This window comes from Molossus molossus, unplaced genomic scaffold (assembly GCF_014108415.1).
Source record: "Molossus molossus isolate mMolMol1 unplaced genomic scaffold, mMolMol1.p scaffold_m16_p_11, whole genome shotgun sequence".
NCBI lineage: Eukaryota > Metazoa > Chordata > Mammalia > Chiroptera > Molossidae > Molossus > Molossus molossus.
In genome coordinates, this window is record NW_023425346.1 from 90500484 (window position 1) to 90526134 (window position 25651).

Below are 25651 nucleotides of genomic sequence, written 5' to 3' on the forward strand. Positions count from 1 at the left end.
GACTTATCGTTTCCTTGACCCTGGCAGGGCGCGACCAGTGGCTTCAGGTGGACGGAGAACCCAGGGGTCTGGTTTCTCGCATTCCTAAAATGGCTCATACCAGGTCACAGGGGTAAATCAGGACAGGGCACTAAAGAATGAAGACCCCCCTCTCCCAAGAGAAAACTAGGGGACCCTCTGGCTGAGTTCTGCCTCTTTCTTTTCTGAGTCCTAGGGCAGTGCAGAGAGACCGGAGTCTGCTCCTGAAGTCAGGGGAGTGTGCGAAAGCAGGATCACAGCCTTGTCATTGAGAGGACACAAGGTCATCCAGGCCATTCCCCTCCCCCCACTCGAGATGCTCTCCACTCCGGGCAGAAATCAGGGGAGAGGCAGAAGCCCTCCTCCGCATCCAGAGAAAGCCCAGCACGAAAACAGCACAAGCTGCAAGTCGGACACTTTGGGTGAGCAGCCTCCCTGACCCGGCAGTTCGCTCTTTCATCTGTCCAGTCCTCCCGTCTGCAGCCTAACTTCGCGTTCTCCCATTCCGGCCTCAAATAAGATGGAGAACAACTGGGCTCCACATATAACCAGTCTGAAGGCTTAACAGCTATTATTAAATTGGTCTTCTCATCTTCAGGTTGAATCACCTCGGTTCTCAGAAATACTTATCATTCATCCAGCACCTCTGAGTGTCCCCTCAGCCACTCCCTCATCCTCCATGGCTCTCGGCTTCTAAATATAATAGCATGATGACCTAATGGGACTAGAACAGTTTATCCAACCCAGCGCCTCTCTGTCTGCTTTTTTATTTTTATTACCCAGAGATTAAATCACTGGTTCACGTTTAGCTGGGGGTCCACTATGATACCCAGATCTTTTACTGTTGGCCTGCCTTTCCATCACAGGTAACTTGACAATTAGAGCGAAGACCAGTGAGAGAGAATGGCGAAGGAGGGGTGGGAAATGGCCAGGATAGAGGGAAGGGAATGAATGATGAATGGATTCTGACTTGACTTATACCTTGAATTTTCTCTGGTCCATAAGAAAATACAAACTCCACTTTGCCATATTCTGGAAATCGATCATCTGAAAAAGGAGAAGGAAACACAAAATGGGCACTCAGTTTCTAAAAAGGACTCCAGAAAAGATTTTCTTCTAGAAAATACACACATGTCAATAACATATTGTTTTTATATGCATATGAAATATACATGTATGAAATAGATATGGAATTAAGTTTCTTGCCCTCCCTAGTCCCAGTCCTACTCACCCAAGGAAACCATTTCTAATCATTTGTATTTCTTGTTCTACTAGCAGTTACCTCCAAGGCTTTAAATAATAGCCCATTTTTACGCCACTGTTTCTAGATACATCAGTTTTAAATCATCCCCATTGATTCACCACTATGAAGATGAATAATTTGGCTCACATATACTACTCCTACCTCTCTTTTCCTAAAATCTGGTATCATCATCATAATCATCATCACTTATTCTAATTACCTTTGAAACTTTAAATACTATAGCTAAGGCTCTATTTCTTAATCTGTTCATTTTTTATGGTGTCCTGACCCCCTCTAGGTAAGAGGAAGAATCTGTGCCCCTCCCTTTCTCCCAGCTCTCATCAACTCAACCTTTATTGCGTCAACTATTCCTTTATTTTTCCTTGTTAATGTTGATACAATGTATTCTGCTCTGTAATTATAACGGTGCCTCCTGCTTTGGCTCTCCTGGCTCCAGCGCAGGGAAGCACATCAGAGGACACATCCTCCTCCTGCACGAGCCAGACTACACTGGGGATCATGCCCTCCTCCCCCGAGTCCCAGCCCCACTCTCTGCTCTCTGCCTGAGCCCAACCTGGAAACAGCAATGAAGTGACATCAGGGATGGTGTCTGCTCCCGGGGGCACCCATCCCGCCTGTGCGTGTCTCCGTCCCCGCGGGCATCACTTCACAGGGTCGTGTTTGTGTGCCTCGCTCTCCCCGACGCCTGAGCTCCCTGAGGTACGGACTCACCTCTTTCTCTCTGTATCCCCAAAGTCTAGCACATGCCTGGCACATACAGACACACAAGTGATGCTTGGTGGGTGGGTGGGTGGGTGGGTGGATGGATGGATGGATGGATGGACAGGTGAATGGATGGATGGATTTGGATGGGTGGGTAGATGGATGAATGGGTGAGTGTATGGGTAGGTGAATGGATAGATCAATAGATGGATGGATGGATGGATGAGTGGGGTAGGAAAGTAGATGGGTGGGTGCATTTGGACGGATGAATGGATAGATGGATAAGTTTAGATGGGGGAGTAGGTAGGTGGGTAGATGGAAGGACACATGAATGGATGATGGGTGGATGAATGGATAGATGGTGTGGATATGTCCCAGTCCTGAATGTGATGTAGATAAGACCTCAAAAGGATAGAGAGAAAAAAACAAAGGGAGACACCTCCCTGACCACCTCTTCTTCCCTCAGAAAATGGTTGCCCTTTCACTACTGCCCTCCACCCCCCCACCCCCCAATAATGGCTCTTCTACTCTGGATAGAATTATCCCTTGCTGGGTCTACCTCTCCACTCAATGTGCCCACCTTTGAAGGCATCATCTAGGTCCTCCTTCCCAAAGACAACCCCCAGATCGTGGATGGCGCAGGTGTGGAACTGCACACGGAAGATGACGTCTCGGGCTGGGCTCCGGAACTTCTTGTGATAGCACTTCAGCTGGGCGAGAAAGAGCGCGGAACCCTCAGGGGCTGGGGGGTGGGACATCAGGTCCCAGGGAGCTGCCGTATCAGCTCCAAGACTGGGCCCCCGTGCTCACCCCGCACTGGTGAGGGAGAGTCCACCAACACCAAACAGGATCGCAAAGCTCTCTGGGGAAAATTCTAGAAGAGCAGAGAGTCTTACCCCATGAGGATAAAACTGACTCTCAAAAAATTTCCTGCATACAGATTGGAATGGAAAAAGTAGGAGTGGATTTAAACTGATGAAGGAACAGCTGAAACTAGCATTCGGGGGGTCCTTGTCACCAACAAGAAGCCAGGAGGTAACAGCTCCTAGGGGAGATATTTCTGGAGCTGTTACAGAACAAGAGGTAAGCCCAGCGGAAAGGATGTCCAACTCCGAGGCTGAAGAATGAGCAAGGACTGTCAGAGGCCTTGCAAAAGCCCTGAGAGCCTGCGAGCCCAAGGCGGGTGGCCCACCAGGAGGGAGGTCTTGTCTGGGAGGCTGGAGGAGAGCCGGAAGGGAGAAGAAGAGAGAAAAAGAAATGAGGGACAGGGGCTAGAGACAGAAGGGCAGCGCTCACCAAGATGTCTCCCTTCAAGAGCAGCCCAGGCTCGATGGTGATGCAGATGCTGGTCTGGCTGTCTCCTTGGACATTGCTGTGGGGGAGAAGCGGGCAGAGGGAGAGAGGGACCGCTGGGGGCAGGCAGAGCATTTCCTCCCTGCCCCTCCTCTGCCACCTGGCTGCTGGGGAACCTTGCTGACTTCACCCCTCGGCCCCCTCCTGGAAGAGAGTCAAGGAAGCCCCCGCCACCCCCACCCCCCGCTACACACACACACACACACACACCACTGCTCCTGGTCCTCAGCCTGAGTTCTAGCATCCGGGACTCTCATTCCCATGGAATACTTACTAGATGCCCGATGTGTAAACAGGTTGCATGGCTTGGTAGATCCGGAGAAATGGCCGACACCCTGTAAGGGGAGGGTGGTGTTAGCTACAAAAACAGGAACAGTGGGAGGAGGGAGAGGGAAGAGTGAAAGAAACGGGGGAGAACGGAAAGAAGGGGAAAGGAAAGGGAAGGAGGAAAAGAGGAGGAGAAATGAAAAGAGAAAGGGGAAGAAATGCTAGCTTTTCATTTGAAGGAAACTTTTTATATGTTTTTACTGATTTATTTTTAAGGGAGAGAAAGATGGAAACATCAATGCGAGAGAAACATTGATCAGCTGCCTCCTGCACACGCCCTACTGGGGATCGAGCCTGCAACCCGGGCACATGCCCTGACCGGAAATCGGACGGGGACCTAGGGTGACAGTCAATCCACTGAGCCACACCAGCCGGGCTGGAGAGACATTTTAAGTTTACAAAAACATTGTCACATCCAACATCTGCCAGCAGGCACTGCAAGTATCAAACCCATTTTGCAAATGAGTAGACTGGGGTTAAAGAAAGCTCAGGAAGAGGTGCAGTTGAGACTCCAATCCAAGCCTATATTTTTACCACCCATGGGTGCCTCTTCAGAGAAGGAGAGAGAAGACAGGAGGGGGTTGGAAGCCAGAGGGCCGGGGCCAGTACCTCCTTTAGACTCGAAGTTGGGGATGCCATGCATGATCACGTGGTGCAGAAACAAGGGCTTGTTGTTCATTTTGATGGTGCCAGAGAGCAGGCCGCTGAAGTAATGCACGTACCTAGAGCAGGGACAGGGCCGCTTCAGCCAAGGAGGCCTGAACTGGAGCAGAGCCATCCCATGTTCTCTTTTCCACCATGACACTGCCCTAAGTTGCCCTACCTAGCCCTCTGCCACCGCCTCCAGGCCTCCAGGTGGCTGGAGTCTCTGCCCAGCACAGTCCTCCCTTGCTGCCTGGATCCCCAGGAAGGGAGAGCAGGCAGGTACTTCTAGACCTGGAGCCAGGTCAAGCCAAATCCCTCACTTGGGGTTCTCCAGCGCCCCCTGGTGGTCAACACAAGCATCTTTTTCCTACTTCACTCCCATCCCACAAATCCACTCCTGAACCAAAATTCCTCCCACAAATCCCTGACAGGTACCTTCCAACTGCTCACTACTACACAAGGCAGGCTGACCCACTATCAAATAGCTCTCACACCCTTATACCTAGCCAAAACCTGATATTTATACCCACGGGCCCTGGGTCGGCTCTGCACAGCCCCACCAGCTACATGTCACTCCAATAAATATCAAGAGCATAATTCTAGTCTTTCACTTTTTATATCATGCTACAGTGTATGAAAGACCCTCCAGAGCATTTCATTTGATGTTATAAGATATCTAACTTCTACTAAGTACCTCTATCTCTAGGATCAACATCTCCCAATTTTTTTTTTTCTTTATTGATTTTAGAGAGAGAGGAAGGGAGAGGGAGGGAGAGATAGAAACATCAATGAGAGAGACCACTGACTGGCTGCCTCCTGCATGCACCCCAAAGGGGATTTGGCCCACAACCTGGGCATGTGCCCTGATCAGGAATCAAACTGGCAACCTCTTATTGTATGGGTTGATGCTCAACCACTGAGCCACACCGGCCAGGTTCTCCCAATTTTTTAAATAAAGATCTTGTTGGAAGAATGAAAGGATTAACCTATTCCCACTTCTAAACAGAAAGAAAAAAAACAGGTTCAGAAAGGGTTATTAACCTCCCAAAGACACACAGCAAAAACACACAAAGCTGAGAGTGAATGGAGAGGGAAGGGAAGTCTGACTCCAATTCATCTGCCAGAACAGAGGCCAATCCTTCTACCACTGACTGGCACTTCCTCCTTTTCTGACTGGCCAGAGGATACCACGCTGGGTCTGCTGAACCAATCAGAATGCATCTGAGACTCCAAGGGAGCCAACATGAGCTTTTGAGGTGGGTGAGACCAGAACCCACATGACCATGATAATAGTCCCCTCCTTTATCTTGACTCCTTGGCCCACCTCCAGGGCTGTGGGCCTCTGTCCCTGGGCCGGGGTGTGGCCACCTTGGACAACCCAAGCAAGATAATCTGATGGGCAGCGCCAACTCCTATTCAGGCCCCTGCCCAGCCCCCAGCCCCATTACTCAAACCGGAAACCTGGAATGGCGGATTCCTATCAGAACTTCTGATCGTGCCAACAGGATGTGTCTGTGTGCTGGGGACAATGAGTCCGGGGGTGGGGTGACAATGAATGGGGGAGCTGCAGGCCAAGCACCTCCCTCCCTTTCCCCCTGCCCTCTTCTCCTCCAACGGCCTCATTCTTCACCAGTGACACTGACAAGAAGGCGGGAAGGTGGCAACGAACACATGGTAACCCAACAGTTGCACTTTCACATTTAGACACAAACAGAATTACCCACCCATAAGCAGACGTGGGTGCAGATATGAGCTGCAAGGCAGACACAGATAATTTAAACACACACACACACACACACACACACACACACGCGCGCCCTGAGCACTGTGGATTCCCTGCATTATCCTATTCCTGAGAGGTAACAAGGATCCCAGTCTCCAGGTTTTCAGCTTCAGAGATGTGACTACTCTGCCTGCTCTGTCCAAGCCACATTGTGCCACTACAACACCATGCTCCTCTATTTGTATCCCTTAGCCTTCGAGGCAAGGGCCAGACTCATGACCCAGGCCACCAGCCATCTGTGACAAGACAGGGACTGAGGAGTGGGTACTTGAGTGACAGTTCTTCCCTCCCTGGGACTTCCTCCCTGGGAACACTCATTGATCCACAGCTGCTGTGCCTGGCAGCCGAGCCAGGATTTTCTGATTCAGCTGACCTGAGGCTGGCTACCAGCTGGCTTTGCCAATTGCAAAACACTGCGGTGCCTGAGGACTCACTCATTTCTGCTAGGGCTTCCTGCTACAAGGGCGGACACAGGCCCCAGGGGTGTCAGCACACTTCTAGAAAGGCGAGCAAGGTAAAAGTGATGTGAGTTGGGGACACCCCAGCATGGAGAGCCTGGGGAGCCCCAGGACGTGCAGAGACGGGTCCTGCTTGCCAAGTGTTCTGAAGGGCCAGAAAAACCATGGGACACTGTGATCTCCCGGCCTGTGCACCTGCTGCCCCTCTGCCTAGACCCTCTAGCCCAGACCTGCACTCCGATGAGTCCTTCTCCCTCCTCAGACTTCACCTCACACGTCACCTTCTCAGAAAGGTCGGTCCCTTTGGAACAGCCCTCATGCCCACTCCCATTACTCTGCCGCCCATCGTGCTCTGTTTCGGTTTACCCCTTCGAAGAACTTCTCACTATCTGAAATGACCATGCTGGCTAATTCCCGTGGTGCCATCCACCAGAAGGTAGGCCCCAAGAGACCTCGCCGGAAGAGATTCAGCACCGCAGCCGCAGTGGGCAGCCCAAGGTGGCACATCAGACAGGTGTGATAAGCCCACAGGGACCTGGGCCCAAGTCCAACTCTCCAGTTCTCCACTCTGGGTCTGGGTGTCCACCTACCTGGCTCCCATTCACCCGCAGCCTCCCAAGGCCCACCTGGTCCTGACACCACCTGTGCCTCCCCATGGGTCAGACATCACTGAACAGATGTTATCCAGAGCTGAATCCAGGGGTCGCCCTCAGGAGGGTGGATGGCACAGCCAGGGGCAGGCCCCTGAGTACACCCTGGCTCTGCCACTGCTCCCTGTGGACCCTGGCCATGCCATGCCCTTCTCTCTGGGCTCGGGCTTCTCTCCTGGAAAACGGGGATGCCCTGGGTCACCAAGTGGTAGCTCACCATTATCCAGCTTTGGACTCGAGCCCACTTCCTCTGACAGGTACTCCCTGACCATGGTCATTCAAATAGCCCCATCCCCCTCCTGTCAGCTCTCGTCTCTGCAGATCGCTGTCCCCTTTCTTTCCTCTCTCTGAAATTGTCCCGTTTGTGTATTTATTTGTGTCACGTCCACCCTTCTCAACAGAATATCAGCTCACTAGGAGCAAAGGACTCTGTCCTATTCGACTCGCTATCTCTAGCGCTGGGAACGTAGCAGACTGCCTATAACTTGCCAAATAAATGATTGAGTCAGTCCCTGCCCTGCTTCCTGCCTGGGCTGCTGTGGACTCCAGTGAGACCACGTGGTTGAGTGCCCTCGATAAAGTTCTTCAAGCCCTCCCAGTAAACGGAGACTTACTGAGAGCACGTGCGACCTCCCAGAGCAGGCAGCAGGGACCTCGGCCTCCTGTAGACTCATCCAAACCCTGAAACAATCCCGCTTCCAGGGCCAATAATGGCACTGCTTTCTCATACAGTCTGCCTTCTTCTACCCGACCAATGTGTGCCCCACTGATGCGCCGGATGCTCTCCAGCGCCAGCCTCAGGAGCCCACTGCCCTGCCCATCCGTGTGCAGAAACAGCTGCTCATAGGCTCACCCGCGTCCCTGAGCTCAGACCCCTCCAGGCTGGCCCTGAGCATGCATGTTCAGTAGGCACACAGTTCCATGCCCCGTGGGTACGTGAGGTGAGTCCCCATGTACAACATGCGCGTGCGCACACACACGTTCTGGGCTGTGAGACCCACCTTCTCTGGGATGGCTGGCCAATGGGTACAATCTTATCCTCATAGAACCGCTTCATTGCAAACCGGTCCAGTGCCTGATCAGCGCTGGGGGAAAGACGGGTGGTCAGTGGAGCCAACATCCAAATCCAAGAGCCCCTTCAGGCTCCTCACCCCTCCCCAGACCTGCAGAGTCCTCCAGCCCCCCTGTGCTGAGATGCCTCCAGGAAAAGAGCACCCAGAACCTCTCCATCCTGTGCGCTGTACCGGGGCTCTGGAGCCAGGCAGCCCGGGAGCCCATCTCTAGTCCACCAGCAATTACTACCCCTGCACCTGGGGGCAGGTTATTCCATCTTTCTGAACCTGACTTTATTTCATGTCCAATGAGAGTGATAGGTGCCTTCCTCAGAGTCTGTTATGGCGATCAAGCCGGCTAGCATCTCTGCAGAGCTTGGCACGTGCAGGCACACAGTAGGTGCACAGCAAGTGCTCACCACTGAGGAGAGTAGGCTCAGGTGGATTTCTTAAAGTTGTAAAATTGCCATCCTACTGGCAAGCCCTCCGCCGCACATGCCACCGTCCTCAGAGTGTTCAGAGCAATCACTTTAAAATGTAGAGACAGATCACGTAGCTCACCCCTTCTTGACCCTCCCAACAACTTCCCATCACTCTTAGAATAAAACCCAAAGTCCTTATCAAGGCTCCCAGGCTCTGCCCCTTCCAGCTTCACTTCCTGCTCCTCATCCCCTCATTCACTCAGCTCAGAACGCGCCTCGGACTGCATTCCCACCGCAGGCCTTGGTCCTTCCTCTTCTCTCTGCCCACAAAGTTCCCTCTCAGACTTTCTGTGCCTCAGCCCATCCCGCCCTCCTCCCCTAATTCAGGTCTCTGCTCAAATATCACCTCCTCCAGAGGCCTCTTCTGCCGCGGCCATGCTCTGGTCTCCACCCTTCCACCGAGCAGCATCACCTGCTGTTCCTGACATACTTGCTATTGAACGTCCCTGAGGACAGTGCCCTGGCTTTGCCCACGGCTATATCCCCTGTACCCCAGCACCCACAACAGGCCACGGCTGTGCACGGCCAGTCCCGTGAATTAGCAGATGGATGGATGGACTCCTCTGCCTCTCTGCAAAACGAAGTCAAAGCCGAACACTGCTTGTTTACTGGTCTTGCTTTAAAACACCTAAGTGGGAAAGGGCCCTGCTGGCCAGGGACAGGGGTGGATGAGATAACGTCGAGATGGTTCTGCTGGACCAGATCTGATCCAGCTTTTTTTTTTTTTCTGACACCCTCCCTGCTCACCAGGGAAACAGAAGGCAGTTCGGCAAGAAAAAGTGGCCCCAAGAATCTGGCTAGGTGGGTATCCACGGATGGGCCTGCCTCGCAAGGCTGGCTCCGGCGGGCCTGAGACGGAGGGATGGACTCTCCTCTCTCCTGCCCTCTGTTCACAGGCTCAGCCCCTGAGATGTGCACAGGCACCTTCCTTCCTCAGGCTAAGCACCTCTCACCCCCTCCGCCTTTATCCTCCTGCCCCAAAGAACGGAGAGGTTATGGGTGGGTTGGGGGGGTTTTCCGCTGTCAATATTCAGAGAATGGGAGGCTCTGGGACCCTCTTACCTGGCCGAAATGTTGCTGTAGTGCATGTAAGCGGCGATGACAACTCCTATCCTGCCTCGGTTTCCCTGAAAGAGCCCCAAACACAAAAGCCTTCACTGCTCAAGCCGGCCTACTGTTCCAGGGCTCCTCCGAAGCCCTGAGGAAAGGTGCAGGGGCTGGAGAGGAGGGCGTGGCTTTGGAAAACAGCCGGAGGGAGGGGGCGTAGGAGAGGGAGGGGGCGGGGCTGGGCCTCAAAGAGAAGAAACAGCTGATGGCCCACTGCACTGGAGGGCCCCACAAGCTGGTACTCCACCCTTCTTTGGGTGCCCCCAGAACAGGGTCCATCACCCTAGAAAGGAGAATACACACAGACTTACACACTCACACAATACAATGATACAGGCAAGCATATACCCTCATCCAAGGATATATTCATGCATGGGCATGCGCACACGCAGACACACACACACTCACACGCACACACCCTGCAGCCCACGCTGACCTTGTTGTGCAGAACGACGACATTGTGAGGGTCTGCGTTGAGCCAAGTGTCCATAGCCTTGCAGACGCTGCAGATCTTCTCCAGGGCTGGGGTGTGGAGGTCAGGCCAGCCAAATTCCAGTACCTGCGGCCCAGGCCAGGAGTGAGTGGCAGAAGCCCGGAGGGTCAACCAGGGCAGTGGGGGCAGCAGCACCTCACAAGCTAGTACCAGGGAGGCCACCAGCAGCTGGGCCTTGGTTCCCGTCCTGCTCATCAGCCCAGCTGGGAGATGGGGGGTGTGGAGGCAAAGGACAGTGGCCCGGACCAGGGACCCTGTGCCTGAGTCTCAGCTCTGACGCTGGCTCACTGGGGGGCTCTGGCCAGTCATGGCCCTTCTCCTAGCCTCAGTTTCTCCCGTGTGTGTAAAACAAAGGCTTGGAGACGATGACCCCAAGGTCCCTTCCACGTGACTCTGACCTCAGAATACAATGGGGCCTCCAGCACGGCCCCCACGCTCTACTCCCACAGATAAGCCGAGGCCCGGCTCAGGACAAAAGAGGGCAGAGCAAGGGGCTCCGACTGTTTGTGACTGTCTTCTAGGCCCTGGCCACACACCACTGATTTCCAGGCCAGCCCAGAAAGCTGAAGGGGACAGAGGGCAGATCTAAACAGCGGTGTCCAGGCTCCTCCAAACTTCTCCAAACTCAAAGAACTTCACAACAGACGAGAACTTCTGCTTGGAGGGGTCCGGAGAGGACACCTAATCCATTCCACCTACGTTCAGAGGTGCACACTGAGGCCCAGGGAAGTGTGTCGCCACCCCGGGGTCACACAGTGCCAGGCACCAGAACCCGGCACACGGCCCGCCAGGTAAGCAAGTGAAAGCTGCTGGCGGGAAGATCCACGCCGGCCATTCCCAGCAGTTCCCATTCCAAATACCTCTCCATGAAACTGAGAATCTCGGCCCAGCCCCACCCCGAGAGCCCACGGGCTCCCCAGGGAGGCAGACTTGGATGGAAACCACTGTATCGAGCTTCGCGTTCTGTGGTTTATACTATGGAAACCATGAATAGATTCCTGCCCGTTTTCCAGAAGAAGGCGGCCCTGCAACAGGCTTTGCAAACTGTCCCAGCACCTTCCCCAAGACTCCAAGGTGGGGCGTGGGGAGAGGGAGGCTGCCTGTGGCTGCCTCGCCCCGGAGGGTAGAAGCCGCCCACTCGACATGGACTCACCTTGGCGTGGAGCTTCGTGATGTCCGGTCTCCGCTCAGAGAGGTTGAAAAGCTGGAAGGAAGAAAAGGAAGAGACTGTGAAAGGCGCACGCGCTGCTCTCGGCCCTGCTGGGGATTCTGCCCACACCTGCCAAACACGGGTCCCATCGGACACCCACTGACCATCAGGAACTCGGCTACAGGTGCTCAGGATGAGGGGGGACAGAGAGAGGCACAGACACTCAGCCGTTCCCCTCAGTGAGCCGACGTCCAGAGCTACGGGTGAGGGGGATCAGAGCCGGTCTCGGGCCCCGTGTCCCACCCACAGGGGCACCTCCCCAGACTGAATGGAAGCTGGTAGTGCTGTTAAGTATTTGGCCTTCTGTGGTTTCCATTCCACAGGTGGGCTTTAGAACCTCACCCCAAGAAAATGAGGACCCCACGGTCTGGAAGACAGGGAGGGAGGGAGGGGGCAGAGCACAGAGACCCATGACCTCCTGGACTCCGAAGGCAGGAAGGACTTAGATGGCTGCAGTCCACTGGAAACCCACGATGGAACACACTTTATTATGTTAACAACAGCTGCCACTCGAGTATCCACAGCCTATCATCCCATGCTAAGACCATTACACCTGCCAGCTGGCTTCATTCTCTCAACAACAATGTCAGTATTGTTAGACCCATTTTACAGATGGGGAACTTAAGGTTAGGTGAGGCTAAGTGGCCGAGATCAGCTACTTAGTAAGAGCAGAGCCTACATTCAAACCCAAGACTTTCCGATGTTTAAGGCCAGGCTCTTAACAATGCCGACACGGCGGATGGATGGGTGTCTGTAGTGGGATGAATAGTGTCCCACAAAAACTCACATCCATCCGGAACTTCTGAATGTGGCCTTATTTGGAAATTGGGCCTTTGCTGATGTAAGCAGTCAAGGATCTGGGGATGAGATCATCCTGGATTTAGGGTGGACCCTAAATCCAATGGCTGGTGTCCTTATAAGAAGAGGAAAGGACACACAGAGTCACAGGAAAGAAGGCAGGCCATGTGATGACAGAAGATGACAAGGATCGGAGCGATGAAGCTACAGGCCAAGGGTCACCAAGGATGCCGGAGCAACCAGCAGCCAGGAAGGGGCAAGGCAGGCTGCTCCCCTGCAGGATTCAGAGGGAACACGGTCCTGCCGACACCTTGATTTGGACTTCTAGCCTCCAGAACCATGAGGAATTGAATTCCATTGTTTTCGGCCACCTTGTTTGTGGTCATTTGTCACAGCAGCCCCGGGACCTAATACAGCCTCCTACAGCCGCCTCTGCTCAAGCATCCCAGAGCGGCCCCGGCAGGCACACAGTCTGGTCTGGGGGCCCAGTCGCATGCCCCTCCCTGCAAAGTGGACCTGAGCCCTCCTCCGGAGCCAGGACTGGCCCGACCCCCAGGCTGGCCTTTCCGACAACAGAGCAGACCACTGGCAGCCACTGCACCCACATTTGGTAGGTGATTCCCCTGGGCCAGGCACAACCCCAGCGCCAGCAACACAAGGCCCTTTAAGACGCACTCTGCCACAACTCTGCCCTCAGACTTCTCGGAAGTGCCAACAGTGTGCCAGCTCTGCACTTCCTGGTACTGTGAACTCAGGCAGACACCCCACCTCTCTGAGCTCTAACAAAACCTGCTCTCTAGGGCTGTCCTGAAGTTAAGAACAGGGCCTGGCTTGTAGTAAGGGCTCATGAGCTCTTACTGTTATTCTCTTCTCCTGGTCAACACACGCACATGCACGTCCACACATGCACACACAAGCATACACACATACACATGGGGCATACACATACACATGCACGCATATGCACGCATGCACATGTGAGCACACATACACAGGCAGGCATGCACATACACATGCATGCACACACCCACATGCACGTACATGCATGCATACATACATGTGTGGGCACATGCATACACGTGCACACACATGTGGGGGCACATACACATGTGGACATGCACACACACACATTTGGGCACAAACACACACTTGCACACAACACATGTACGTGCACACACACAACTTGGTTCCAGATGCTACATTTCAGCTGCAGACACTCCTTATAGCAGAGTCGGGCTGGAGAGGGAGTGAAGATTCCAGCCACAAGAGCTGCTCAGGGCCCAGGGCAGGTGGATGAAGAGAGGAGGAAGAGCTGGCCCAGGGCGGGTGGGCCGGGACGCCAGCAGTAAGGTGGCAAGCAAAAAGGACAGAGGGACGCGGGGAAGGTGGGAGAGAAGCCCGTCCTCACCAGGTAGTTGCCTCCATGTTTGGACTTGAGCATTTGGGCCACCTCCCGGAGGTTGCTCCGGAAGTTCTCCTCATTGGCTGTGCTGGGGAAGGAGACGGCGATGATCCTCTCTGTGACATATACCAGGTCCAGCTCACAACTGTCCTCCATGGTCCGGCTCACACTCATGTTTCTGGGAAGACTAGCAGAGAGGTGGTTCTAGGTCACACTCTCACTCAGACCAGGACAAGGAACAGATATCTGTACCCCCTACACATTGTGCATGGCCCCCCATCCAACCCAGGGGGCTTGGCTGCTCCCTGACCCAGATCCAGGGTCAGAGGCTTCCCCCGGCAAGGCCAGTGCAGCCAGCAAGACCAGCTGGGGCGCCAAGAGAACAGATCTGGGCAGGGGCCGGCGAGGATCTCGGGCCATGTCAGAACCAAACAGCGATGACACCAATCCTAGATTCCCATCAATGCCGTCAGCACTGCCTTCACCCTTGATCCCAGAAGTCAGAGCCAGCACCAGCACTGGCCAGGAACCCGGGAGTCCAGCCCTGCCCCTGACACTGCGGCCACCTGGTCCGGCAGAACTGCCTTGCAGGACCCTGGGACAGTTCTGGAAGAGGAAAGAGGCTGAGCTGGGTGCTCTCCAGCATCCCTGGGCTGAGACTTCTACACCCTCCCCTGGCTCCAGGGCTGTGGAGTGGGCAGGGAGGCCTTGCAGGGCAAGGGGCAGCTCAGGTGACACGCTCACCTGGGCTCCAGGTAAGCCAGACCACAGGACACATTCCAGCCCTCCCCAGGGGCAGGCCAACTGCTGCCTCTGTTCCTGGCTCTCCCCCCCTCAGGCTCCCACCGCTGCCAGCGCTGCTTTGTGGCTGGAGCCTCCTTGACTTCTAAGGGCCCGGGGAGCGGGGGACACAGAGCTGGTGCTGCTGCTGCGGTGGCAGGTGGCCCCCAGATAGCCCAGCACCACCTGAGCTCCTTGGGGAGGTGGAGAAGCCCCTGAGCTGGGCACTGGATGAGGGAAGGAGGGGCTCACATCTTGACACCGCACCCAGCTTCTGTTCCAGGGGGAGTCCACGGGCCCACTGGGGAGCTGCTGGGAAGGGGAAATGGATCTTGAGACACTGGAATTCCATTCTGAAGCCCACCTGTAACTTCTGGGGGCACCTCACACGCTCCCCACCCCCACACCTTCTTGCCCTATCACCAGCGGCCTAGCGTCTGGCTTCCCCTCTCTGTTGGAGGTGGACAACACTCACACCTCATTGTGGTGACCTTTCGCGTCAGTGGGGTCAGGTTGAGGCTGACAGGGCAGCAGGAGGAATACCTCTGGGGTATTTCCAAGTGACAGAGAGGCCCTGGGGAGGACGGCCCCGGAGGCCAAGAAGCAGGGCAGACTCCAGGTCTCCACTAGGGTTAACTCTGAGCCAACTCTGTAGAGGGGGTTTGGAGAGATGGGGGAGCCAGGGGCTGATGGGAAGCTTCTCCATGAGGGCAAAGGCAGGGACCAGGTGGTAGAAGGGCCGGTGGCCTGCAGTAAGGAGCACGGTGTGAGTTTGAGCTCTGAACCCCGGCCATTCCTCCTCCCAAACTTCTCACTGCAGCCTTTGGGGGCGGGGCTCCCGCCTCAGGTTCCGGTCACCCCTACCCGGGCAAAACAGTGCCTGACACCCTCAGTACCGCGCTCTGCACCCACCCGGCCCGAGGGAGCTCTCAGCTCTTGGGGGAGCAGGGATCCTCTAAGAGCAGATCAACCCTGGCTGGTTTGGCTCAGCAGTTAGAGCATCAGCCCACAGACCAGAGAGTCGAGGGTTTGATTTTGATTCTGTTCAAGAGCATGTACCTGGGTAGCAAGTTCGATCTCCAGCCCGGGTCCAGGTCATGCAGGAGGCAACCAGTCGATGTGTCTCTCTCACATCAATGTTTCTCTCTCTCTCTCTCTCTCTCTCCCCCCCCTCCACTCTCTCTAAAAATCAATGGATAAGGATCCTCGAGTGAAGATTTTAAATAATAATAATAATAATAATAAAATAAATAAATAAAGAGCAAATCAGGTCTGGGGGCAGCGGGCAGCTGGACCACAACCTGTTGGGGGCTTCAGCCACACTGAGGCCCTCTCTCACTGGGACCCCGTTTTCTTGGGGCCAGACTCTCACTCATCCCTGGAGCCTCAGGGGTGAAGGTGAGGCAGAGATGGGAAGGCCCAAGCCAGAGAACCAAAGAACCTGGACACAGGAAGAGACTGTGTCAGCAAGCCACCAAGTCCCCTGTGGGTGATCTTTACCAGGCCACCTCATCTCTCTGAAACTCAGTTTCTTCAACGGCCAGATGGGAATAAAACACTTACCTTGCAGGGTTGTGACAAGGACTAATGAGCTCATGCACGTAGATGGAGTTCAGCTCAAGGCCGGCTTCCAGCTAGAACCGAGACCACGACCCTTTCCAAGTGCATCTACCTGCACCACCTGGCTGAGGCAGTCATGTCTGCCCATGCCCCTACCACCGGCTTTATGACTTCAGTCTGAGACCCAAAGGCATGACTTGCAAGAGAGACCCCCAGTGACCTCACTGCCAGCACCCCATCCTGTGCCCCCCACAGGCCAGGCATACCTGACAGGCTGCGGATGGGGCTGGACACTCGGGCTGACTCTGGTGGAGCCCTGGAAAAGAGAAAAGAGAAGCAACTTTATGGAGGAGGTAGGCTGAGAGCTACCCACGGGCACAGTCAGGGTCGGGGCAAACACAGACCCTCTTCTCCTTCCTCTGCCAACGTTCCAGCCCCGGCACCTAAAACCCCGGCACCACAGCAACCCGAAGCCCAAAGCAATGGATGCCAATTCCATGTGTGCCTGCATACGTGTGAGCCCCCAAGGAGACAGGCTTTCCTTCCCCCCACAAACACCGAGAAACACACCGTGCCTGGGCCAGTGCCATCTCTACTGAGTACACACTCAATAAAGCAGTTATTGATTTTATGGAAACTCATTTCCTCTTGATTCACTGGCCATTGTCATAGTGACCCCAAGGAGGGTATGGACTACAAGCATGAAAGAAAGAGGTGAGCCCTGGCCAGTTTGGCTCAGCGGTTAGAGCGTCGGCCTGCGGTCCGGAGAGACCCGGGTTCGGTTCCCACTAAGGGCACGTACTTCAGTTGCAGTTTGTCCCCGGCCCTGGTTGGTCGTGTGGGTGGCAGCCACTCGATGTGTCCCTTCACGTCGATGTTTCTCTCTCTCTCTCCCTTTCTCTCTCTCCCTCCCACTCTATCTGTACAAAAAAATGGAAAAATATCCTCGGGTGAGGATAAAAAAAAAAAAAAAGAAAGAGGTGAAGAAGGCCTCCTCTCTCCAGCACTAACCTCTCTCCTCCAACCATCATCAGTCCACACACCCCTTCTTTATCATTTTTTATTTTTTTAATATTTTTCCTTTATTGATTTTAGAGAGAGAGGAAGGGAAAGGGAGAGATAGAAAGAAACATCGATGAGAGAGAACATCGTAGCCACCTTCTGCATGCCCCCACTTTGGGCATTTGGCCCACAACCTGGGCATGTGTCCTGACCGGGAATCAAACCGGCGACCTCTTAGTGCATGGGTCGATGCTCTACCACTGAGCCACACCAGCCGGGCCACACTCCCTTTCTTTAAAACAGCGACACTGAGTCATTCAATCAAAAGTTTAGAGACAAGAGCAGCCAGGCATGACATGTACCAACTGAGGGCATCTCGGGCAGCAACGTGCCTCTGAGGACCCACCGCCCACTGCATGTTACCCCCTCACCCACTCCCATTCCAGGGGTGTTGACGGGCACAAAACTAGGCCCATGGACCCAGATTGGTTTCCAAAACGTGCCAGAGCCCCAACAGTGCAGCAGTGAAAGCTGGGTGGGGTGTCCCGCAGCACCCCACTGGGCAGCCTGGCACTGCTGAACACCCTGAGCCTCTGTAAGGTCATGGGTCACGTGGACCAGTCCACAGGGGCTGTCTGAAAATTAAAAGGAATTATGCATCCAAGGCACATATATGTCGTTACTGTTGTTACATCAAGAACAACTAAAGGGCAGTTAGAGATACAATCGAACCTTCGCCTCTACAGAAAATCAAAACCCTGCAGCACCTCCACCACCGGCCGCCGCCCATCCCTTCGGCCACCTCACGCAATGTGAATCGGACGCCCAGCATCTGGAATCCCAGGCCCCGCCGGAGCCCTCTGCGCCCGTTGGCACTTTCCAATCACCCCTGGGCCTCCCAGAAACCAGCCTTTCCCAATCGCCAAGTTGCAACCACCTCTTGGAGGAAACAGGAGCACAATGCCCATGAGAGGAGAAACTGAGGCCACAGGGACTCACCCCCAGTCCTGACGACTGGCAGAATTCACCCTCAGTCTTCAGGCTTGGCCTCGGAAAAGAGAACCCCCTTCAGCCCTTTCCTGGCCCCGCAGAGCCTCCGAGGGGGGAGTGGGTGGGCTTGAGGCCCAGCTCCCAGCCGAGCCCACAGTCGGGGCAGCCCGGCTAAGAGGAGGGCTCTCCATCCTCAGGCCTGAGCAGGCGGCACCCAGAGGCCCTCTGCTTGGGCTCCCACCCAGCTCTGAACAGCTCAGCCTCGGCAGACGGCGGCAGAAGGAAACAGCCAAGTGGGGCTGTCGGGGCAGAAAGTTTCTGTCTCCACAGCTCTCCTGGCCCTGAGGACTCGGGCTTGCATGAGTCAGGCGTTGGGGGGGTGGGGGGTGAGGTAAGGAGGGTTGTGTTTGGTTTTCAAGCCCCAAACCAGGCTGTTCCAGCACTACCCACCCAGAGGAACGCAGAAACCCAACACTTCATCTATCTCCACTCCACTGGCCCCTGACGAGGAGTCACTGAGCCTCCCCAGGCCGTAGGCCCTGCTCCAGGCCCCAGGGCCACCCTGCTATAAATAGCCCCTCGGGTTTCATCTGCTGCTCATCCACAGCCACTTTTGGAGGAGCCACCACAGCTGCTTCAAACAACTGGAAGCCACACTGTAGCCAAGGCTTGAGGTGTGGCCAGGACCACAGGTCCAGGCCCCGGGAGCACAGGGGGACAACGGGGTACTGAGACGGGCTTGGCAAGGGAAGTGGGGGGTGATGGGGGGTCTGGAGCTTCCACAGAACAGGGGTGAGAAGGATGAGCAGGGCAGGAGAGCTGGCTCCCGTTTCCCCAACCCCCTTCCCCATGTTACAACACTCCACATTCCTTAGCCTCCCCACCCCAAAAAAGCCAGGGAAGATAAATAAAAACTTGGCCCCAACCGAGTCTGGCCATGCCGCCTCCAGAGGTGATAAGACAAAGTCCAAGCCTGCTCCGTTCCACCAAGCCGGCCAGGGAAGGGGAGGCAGGGGAAGAAGCTGCCCCGGACAGTGACCCCCATCACAGAGGATGAGGACCAACAGCTGGATAGTCACCCGCTGATGAATCACTGGGCTGCCCTCTAGCCGATGGGGCTTCCTGTTTTGTGCAAGGTTTGGGGGCATGTGACACTCACTGGCAGAAAGCAGACAGGACGGGGGACATGTCCGAGCACTGGCGGACGCAGAGCCACAGAGAGAACCAGAGAACCACAGAAGGCCGGGAGGTGCGGGAGCAGGCGGGTGAGCGAACCCAACCTAACGCTCAAGAAAACACAGGTGAGCTCACACAAGGCTGGAGAGGGGCGTTCTCCGGCATGCTTCATCATGCAGCCTCTCCAGAGGGCTGAGGCAGCGGAGAGATGTGGTCATCTCTGCCACCCAGCATCGGGCTCACCCCCCCTTCAGCCAGCTTGCACTGGGCCTGCAGGCTGTGTGCCTGGCCGCGTTCTAGGCATGGGGACCAGAGGAGGAGCCCCTGACCTCGGCCAGCGTTGTTCTATGGAGAAAAGCACTCAGCGGCGGAGCCCTGGGAGAGGCAGCGCCTGGTCTCACTGAGCGGTCTGCAGAATGGGTCTAGCGCAGTCCCTGGTGATACGCGTCCCTGACCCGCTCCCCTGGAGCCCTTGGGGAAAACTACCAGGGGGCTCTACAAAGACTACTGCAAAGATTTTATTTTGAAAAGAAAGATAAGCTCTCCGTCTGCCTGTAACCCATTCTTTTCCTCACTGAGACTCAAAATCCTTTATCCATATGGCTTTGAACTTCCTCCCAGGCCCTACCAGGACACCGATCAATAACAGGACTTTTGATCCAACTCCCTTACACCAAGACAAACTCTCCCCTATTGTCATCACCAAAATAGTCTTTCCTTTGTTGAAAGGACACCACCAAAGGAAATTCCACAGCCTCCCCAAAACAGGGTCTCACTTATCTTACTATCAGTAAGTTCTTCCTGGTGTCTGACCCTCACCCTTCCTACTGCAGATCCAACCAACTCGTTTTGCCTTGGTCCTCATTGCTGATCACCACTCAGCCGTTCCTGAGCACTCAAGGACTAGGACCCTAGGCTCTGTTATCCACCTGCTCCCCCCATACAGCAAGGAGCGGGAACACCAGGACCTGGGCGGGGTTGGTTTAGAGCAACCACTGTGTGGGGAGAGTCCTGCCTTCCTTTGAGGTCCAGAGACCAAACACAACAGCTCTGGACCAAAAGAAAAGCTGTTTCCTGAGCCCCGGTCCCCAGGGGGCACAGTTGGGAGGAGGGTCTGTAAGCAATACCAGGGGCCATGTCAGGCAGCCAGAAATCGGTGGCCAGCCTACGTCAGAAGCCCATCCCCATTCTGATGTCTCCTCTGGCGGCCGTGGCCACCCCCTCCCCTGACACCAGCCCCTCCAGCCACACCCCTTCCTCTCTCCTTCCTGCCCACCAGCCTGGATTTTTCCAAAACAAAGTGCGACACAGCACACCATCCACAAACTCCACTACACACTGACTGTCAGAGGAAAACAGCCCTTCCAGCCCTGAATCCTGGGCCGTGGGCCAGACACAGGAAGACAGCTCAACAAACAGGCATATTATCACAGCAGCAGGCCCAGGGCTTCGACCATGTCACCTCAAAAATGGGTCCCCTCACCTGGGGTAGACTGCGGGAGAGCACACTGGCTGGGCAGGGGACTGACTCAATCACCCCGAAGTCACCCATCCCGCAGCAGGTGTCTGGGACCTTCCAACTTAGGTTTCCTCTCCTCTGCAGCACGCAGGCCATTCCGGAATCTGCTCAGCCTTTCATGTACCCCTTAAACTAGACTAACAACCAAAACTCATCTTGTGCCTCCTCCCACATCCAAACAAGACACCACCCTTACCCACCCCTCACACACACATTCATCCCAGATCAATACAACTTTCTCCTAAATAAAACCGCCAGCCCCAACTACACAGCCACCTCTTCCTTCCCCAGGACCAAAGTCATGCACACCCTCATGTCAAAAAGTTCTTCATGATGTCTAACTTCACTCTCTCTTACTGCAGCTTTACCTTTGGGGATCCATCTGACCCAGGCTGGGATTGTGGGAGCAGCAGCTCTAGGACTTGACTTACAAGAGTTTCTAGACCATTGGCTAGAAGTCTTGGGTCACACCCCACCACCCTGTTCCCCCGCCAAGGGTTGGGTGTCCTGGGTAACACCAGACCCTAGCAGTGGTCCCAGGAAGAAATGGAGAAGGCACTGAGTCACTGAGCACCTCCAAGTCTCTGTTTGCTTATCTACAGAATGGGGTCACAGCATCTGCCATAGGGGATGTCATGGGGATTAAAAAAAAAATACCCAGCCCAGCTCCTGCCCTTCAGTCAAAATAATAGCCATAAGATCATCTGCCATTGACTGAGTGCATATCATATACTTTGTGTGCATTAAGCTAGTTAATCCTCAGTAGCAAGTACACAAAAAATTAATTTCTTCCCCTGCACCCCAGCCCCAGAAACCGCACAGACTCAGACAAGGGCCCCTCTCCGACACGTGTCCTCGGTACCCACAGGGCCCGCTCATACCTTGAACAGAGCCTTCCCCACTAGTTTCAGAGGCATGTTCCTGCTGCTTCCGGGACGCTCCGGCAGGCTGCCCCCGGCGATGTGGCGGTGGGCTCACCACACAAGAGCTGCTGCCTGCAGAAGCTGCCTCCTGCTGCCCAGCACCTCCCTCTGGGGCCCTTCCCACCATGGGTCAGGCAGCTGTCAGATGATAGGGCCTCATGCCATCAACAGCTCCCCCTGTGCCAACCGCCAAAACCACTCCCTGTTCCTCTGCAGATCAGGGCGGGCAAGGATGGAGAGGCCAGCAGAGGGGCAAACTGTCAGAGAAGGGCCGGGAAGAAAAAGGCCCAACTCTGTCGGGCGTCTGTTCCTGGGGTGTGAGGACAAGTCTCAACACAAGCATTGCTCAAAGCAGGGTCCTGGGAGAGCTCCCTCTGCCCTCCTCTTGGGTCCTTCCATTTAAGGAATGCGCTCATTGATTCACCAAAAACTCATGGCGGGAAGAGCAGGGTGGACCACTGGCCCACCTTCCAGTTTCCTCCTCAGTCAATGGCACCTAAGCTACACAAAGGATTCTGCCATTTTTCTCTCTGCAAAGAAGCCAAGCCTGCAGTTCCCCAAGATCTGATGACCCTCTGGGGGCTCAAGAGTCCCTCTTGCTACAATGTTGCCCATTCTTCTTTGCCCCTTACCTTGGTGACTACTCAGCCACCATCCAGCCAGGCGCACAGAGCCCACCCTTCCCCCCTCCCACCCTGGCAAGGTGATGGGCAGATGAGCTGTGGACCCAGCTGAGCTGGAGGCCAAGGGCAAGACTGAGGCCCAGTGTATAAGTAGATGGGACCTGTCACCATCCTGGTCCCTCCTCCCTGCTCAGCAACCAAGCTAGGCAGCCCTGCCTGTCCTTCTGAAGAGGAGGAAGGGCCGCCCCACCAAACAAGAGGTGTGAGACACCCCCCACCCACTTCCATTCCCTCCGAGCACCGGGGGCCCAGCACATCCTCTCTGCCCCCGTCCCATACTTACGTCTTCCTCAAGACTTTTCCGAGTGTTTCCACCCCGGAAGGCTCCTTCTCCCTGGAGACAGAGACGAGGGGGAGTCAAGGAAAATACTCACAAGGCACCAGGTCTCACCAGCTAGGTTTGGCGGGGGTAGGAGGTGAAGGGGTCAGCAGACGGGCCTGGGGTGGGGGGCCGGCTTGGCTGTTTGTTCCACATTTCTCTTTGTCCACTAAAGGCCGCAGAGTTGATCAAACCCTCTTCTCTGTGTCTCATGACAACTGTGGTAAATGTTATTATTCTCATTTTGCAGATAAGAAGACTGAGGTACAGACAGGCTCCTTCCTGACTGGCCTACAGTCACACAGTCAGAAGCTCGGAGGAGTTAGGATTGAAACCCAAGTCTTCCATTCCAAGCCATTCGATACCGGCCATTGCGGGGAGCTTGGCTGCTAACCCCGGTACCCCGCTGCTGGACCCATGGACTTTTTCGTCTTCCTCCTCATGCAGCCTTGAGAAAACTCCCTCTCTCCCTCTCCCCCTCTCTTCCTCTCTCCCTCTGCTAAGTCAGAAAGATCTATTCGGAAAGATCTGCCTGGCTTTCTCAATTTCTACATATTTAATAAAGAAACCCGCATTTACCCGTGGCCTCTCTCTCCACTCCCCCCATCTCTCCTGCTCCGCCTGCCCAGCGATCCATTTTCAAATACACAAGGGATGGTCAGTTAGTCGCCCAGCTCCCAACGTCACCCTTGTCCCTACCACTTCCCCCAACTTCCCCATATCTACTCCAGAAGGATGTCCCCAAACACATCTGTTCACTTTCCCCAAATCCATCTTCTGCTTTCTGGCCTCCCAGGCTCCTCCCCAGCACCCCGTCCCGCCGACTGCCACTCACCGTGTCTGCTACATTCTTTGGTGCACTCTCAATGTTGATAGGCTGTGGACAAAGGGGAAAAGCAGTGTGAGGCCTCTGGACAAACATGCCTGGACTGGTTCTCTCTCCGAGGCTGGTGGCCACGAGGACAGAATGCCTTCCGAGGCAGGACACGATGCCAACCCGAGACTCAGACGTAACCTGGCTGTCCCCAAGTTGGGAAGCACAGCCAGGAAAATAAAAAACTTCCTGTTGGTACTGCAAACACCCAGCTGGACAAATGTTACCCAGGCCTCTGACAGGCAGTCGCTGACCCCTCAAAAAAGAACATGGAGCCCGGCTGGTGTAGCTCAGTGGTTGAGCGTCGACCCATGCACCAAGAGGTAGCGGGTTCGATTCCCGGTCAGGGCACATGCCCAGGTTGTGGGCCTGATCCCCAGTAGGGGGCATGCAGGAGGCGGCCAATCAATGTTCTCTCTCATCGATGTTTCTATCTCTCTCTCCCTCTCCCTTCCTCTCTCTCTAAAATCAATAAAGAAAAAAATTTTTTTAAAAAGGAACAAGGAGCAAGTACCCGGCACTGCTCTGTTCACAACAAACACCCTGTGAGGTAGGTACCATCACTATTTTTAAGCCCCACTTTACAGATACGCAGAAGTTAAATGAGTGGCCCAAAGTCATCAACTACTAACGGGGACCACAGGATCTGAACCCCACCTTGGACTCTGCACTTCTTGCTCTTTGTGTGAAATTGCAGCAGCCAGGATGAGAGGCCTAACTCCTCCTTTCAGGGCCTCCCCACATCGGCCCTGCCCCTTCACAGACCCCAAAGCTCTGCTCCATCCAGACCTGCCCATTAGGTCCCTTTACTTATTCTCCTGTCCAGGTCTTTCCTTATGGAATAGCTTCCCCTCTTTTCCTACAAGCTCCCTTCTTCGTGAAGCCTTCCCTGAACACCCCAGCTAGAAGGACTCTCCCACCTCTCAGCTCTAGGATGTCTTTCTGTCTGTGCCATGTAGCTGGTCAGCTGCCTCCTTGGACTATATCTTGTTTTATTTGTGACTCTTACCCCACCTGCCTCCATAACAGAGTCTAAGCAACATTTTTACCAACTCAGTGGCCATATCCCTCGTGCCAGGGACTGTGATTTATGGACAGCAGGCCATCGGTAAACATCTGTGGACTGCCCCTGCCCCTTACCCCCGGGCACCTTCCCCTGCTCAGACCAACAGAAGTGCTTCCTGCTAAAGGCATCCTCAAAAGCGGGTTCCTAGGACTCCCCCAAAATAGGAGAGAAACTTCCCTCTCCAAGGCCACCTCCTGATCAGTTTCTAGGGCTCCGTTTCCAACTCAGCAAAGTGGCCAGAGGAGCCCTTGACCCAGGCGGAGGGACGTGAGCACGACTGTCAAGGTCACGAAAGCAGCCTGTGCCGAGATGAGCGGGAACCAGGCCCAGGCAGCGTCTCGGACCAGGAAACGCCTGTCCCACCGCAGCTCCGGGACCTGAGGGGCAGGCGTTTGTGTCTGAAGACAGCCGCGTGGACAGAATGACCACTGGAAGTTTCCGGCACCAGCGAGAACTGGGCCGAGGCGGCCATGGAGGAAGAAAGCCGGCCCAGCGGAAGGCAGCCCGTTTCTGGAAATGGCCCAGACTTTACCCCTATGGCCTAGAAGGTGGGTGGCTGAGGCCAAAACCTCCCTCCAGGGGATGAAACCTCCTGAGAGGAGCTCCGGGCCAAGGCAGCTCAGGATGGATGAGGGAGGACAGGGTCCAGGGATGGGACAGGAGGTGGGGACGCACACCAGGCAGCCCCTGTAGCACCCAGCTCGGCTCACCTGGGGAAGGCTCTGGAGACAGAGATGACAAGTTCCACCCCTCCCAGCCCAGCCCTAAACCTCACCCAGCGCCCCCTGCTGAGGCACAGGCCACTGGGCAGGGGACAGATGAGCCCCTGGGAAACCCTGGCCCTCCTCTGGTCCAGAGCTCGGTAATGCTTCCGAGGAGCCCATGGGCTGGGCAGCAAGCTTCCTCTCTGGCCCCCTGCGGGGGGAGGAACACTCCTGGAGGGCAGATCCAGGGGCCTTCCAGACGCAGTCTGCTAGCGGAACAGAGATCTGAACCCAGCTCTCCCAGCTCCAAA

The 25651-nt window shown here is 55.1% G+C and overlaps 1 protein-coding gene across 5 annotated transcripts in view; it reads right to left on the reverse strand.

The window, feature by feature from the left end:
• Nucleotides 1-25651, reverse strand: part of TNS1 (tensin 1) — a 106853-nt gene that overhangs the window by 72051 nt on the left and 9151 nt on the right. For 3 of the 5 annotated variants that reach the window (XM_036254746.1, XM_036254745.1, XM_036254744.1), the window contains exons 2-14: nucleotides 23532-23573; nucleotides 22661-22711; nucleotides 16351-16400; nucleotides 13751-13931; nucleotides 11488-11538; nucleotides 10278-10400; nucleotides 9797-9861; nucleotides 8202-8285; nucleotides 4274-4386; nucleotides 3612-3672; nucleotides 3281-3356; nucleotides 2565-2694; nucleotides 1000-1065 (exon numbers count right to left, since the gene is read on the reverse strand). In XM_036254746.1, the coding sequence (XP_036110639.1) occupies nucleotides 1000-1065; nucleotides 2565-2694; nucleotides 3281-3356; nucleotides 3612-3672; nucleotides 4274-4386; nucleotides 8202-8285; nucleotides 9797-9861; nucleotides 10278-10400; nucleotides 11488-11538; nucleotides 13751-13918 (937 nt within the window). In that variant the 5' untranslated portion in view covers nucleotides 13919-13931; nucleotides 16351-16400; nucleotides 22661-22711; nucleotides 23532-23573. Of the gene's footprint in view, nucleotides 1-999; nucleotides 1066-2564; nucleotides 2695-3280; nucleotides 3357-3611; nucleotides 3673-4273; nucleotides 4387-8201; nucleotides 8286-9796; nucleotides 9862-10277; nucleotides 10401-11487; nucleotides 11539-13750; nucleotides 13932-14776; nucleotides 14837-16350; nucleotides 16401-21652; nucleotides 21747-22660; nucleotides 22712-23531; nucleotides 23574-25651 lie in introns of those variants that run through there. The other 2 variants (XM_036254743.1, XM_036254748.1) reach the window with 2 other exon arrangements.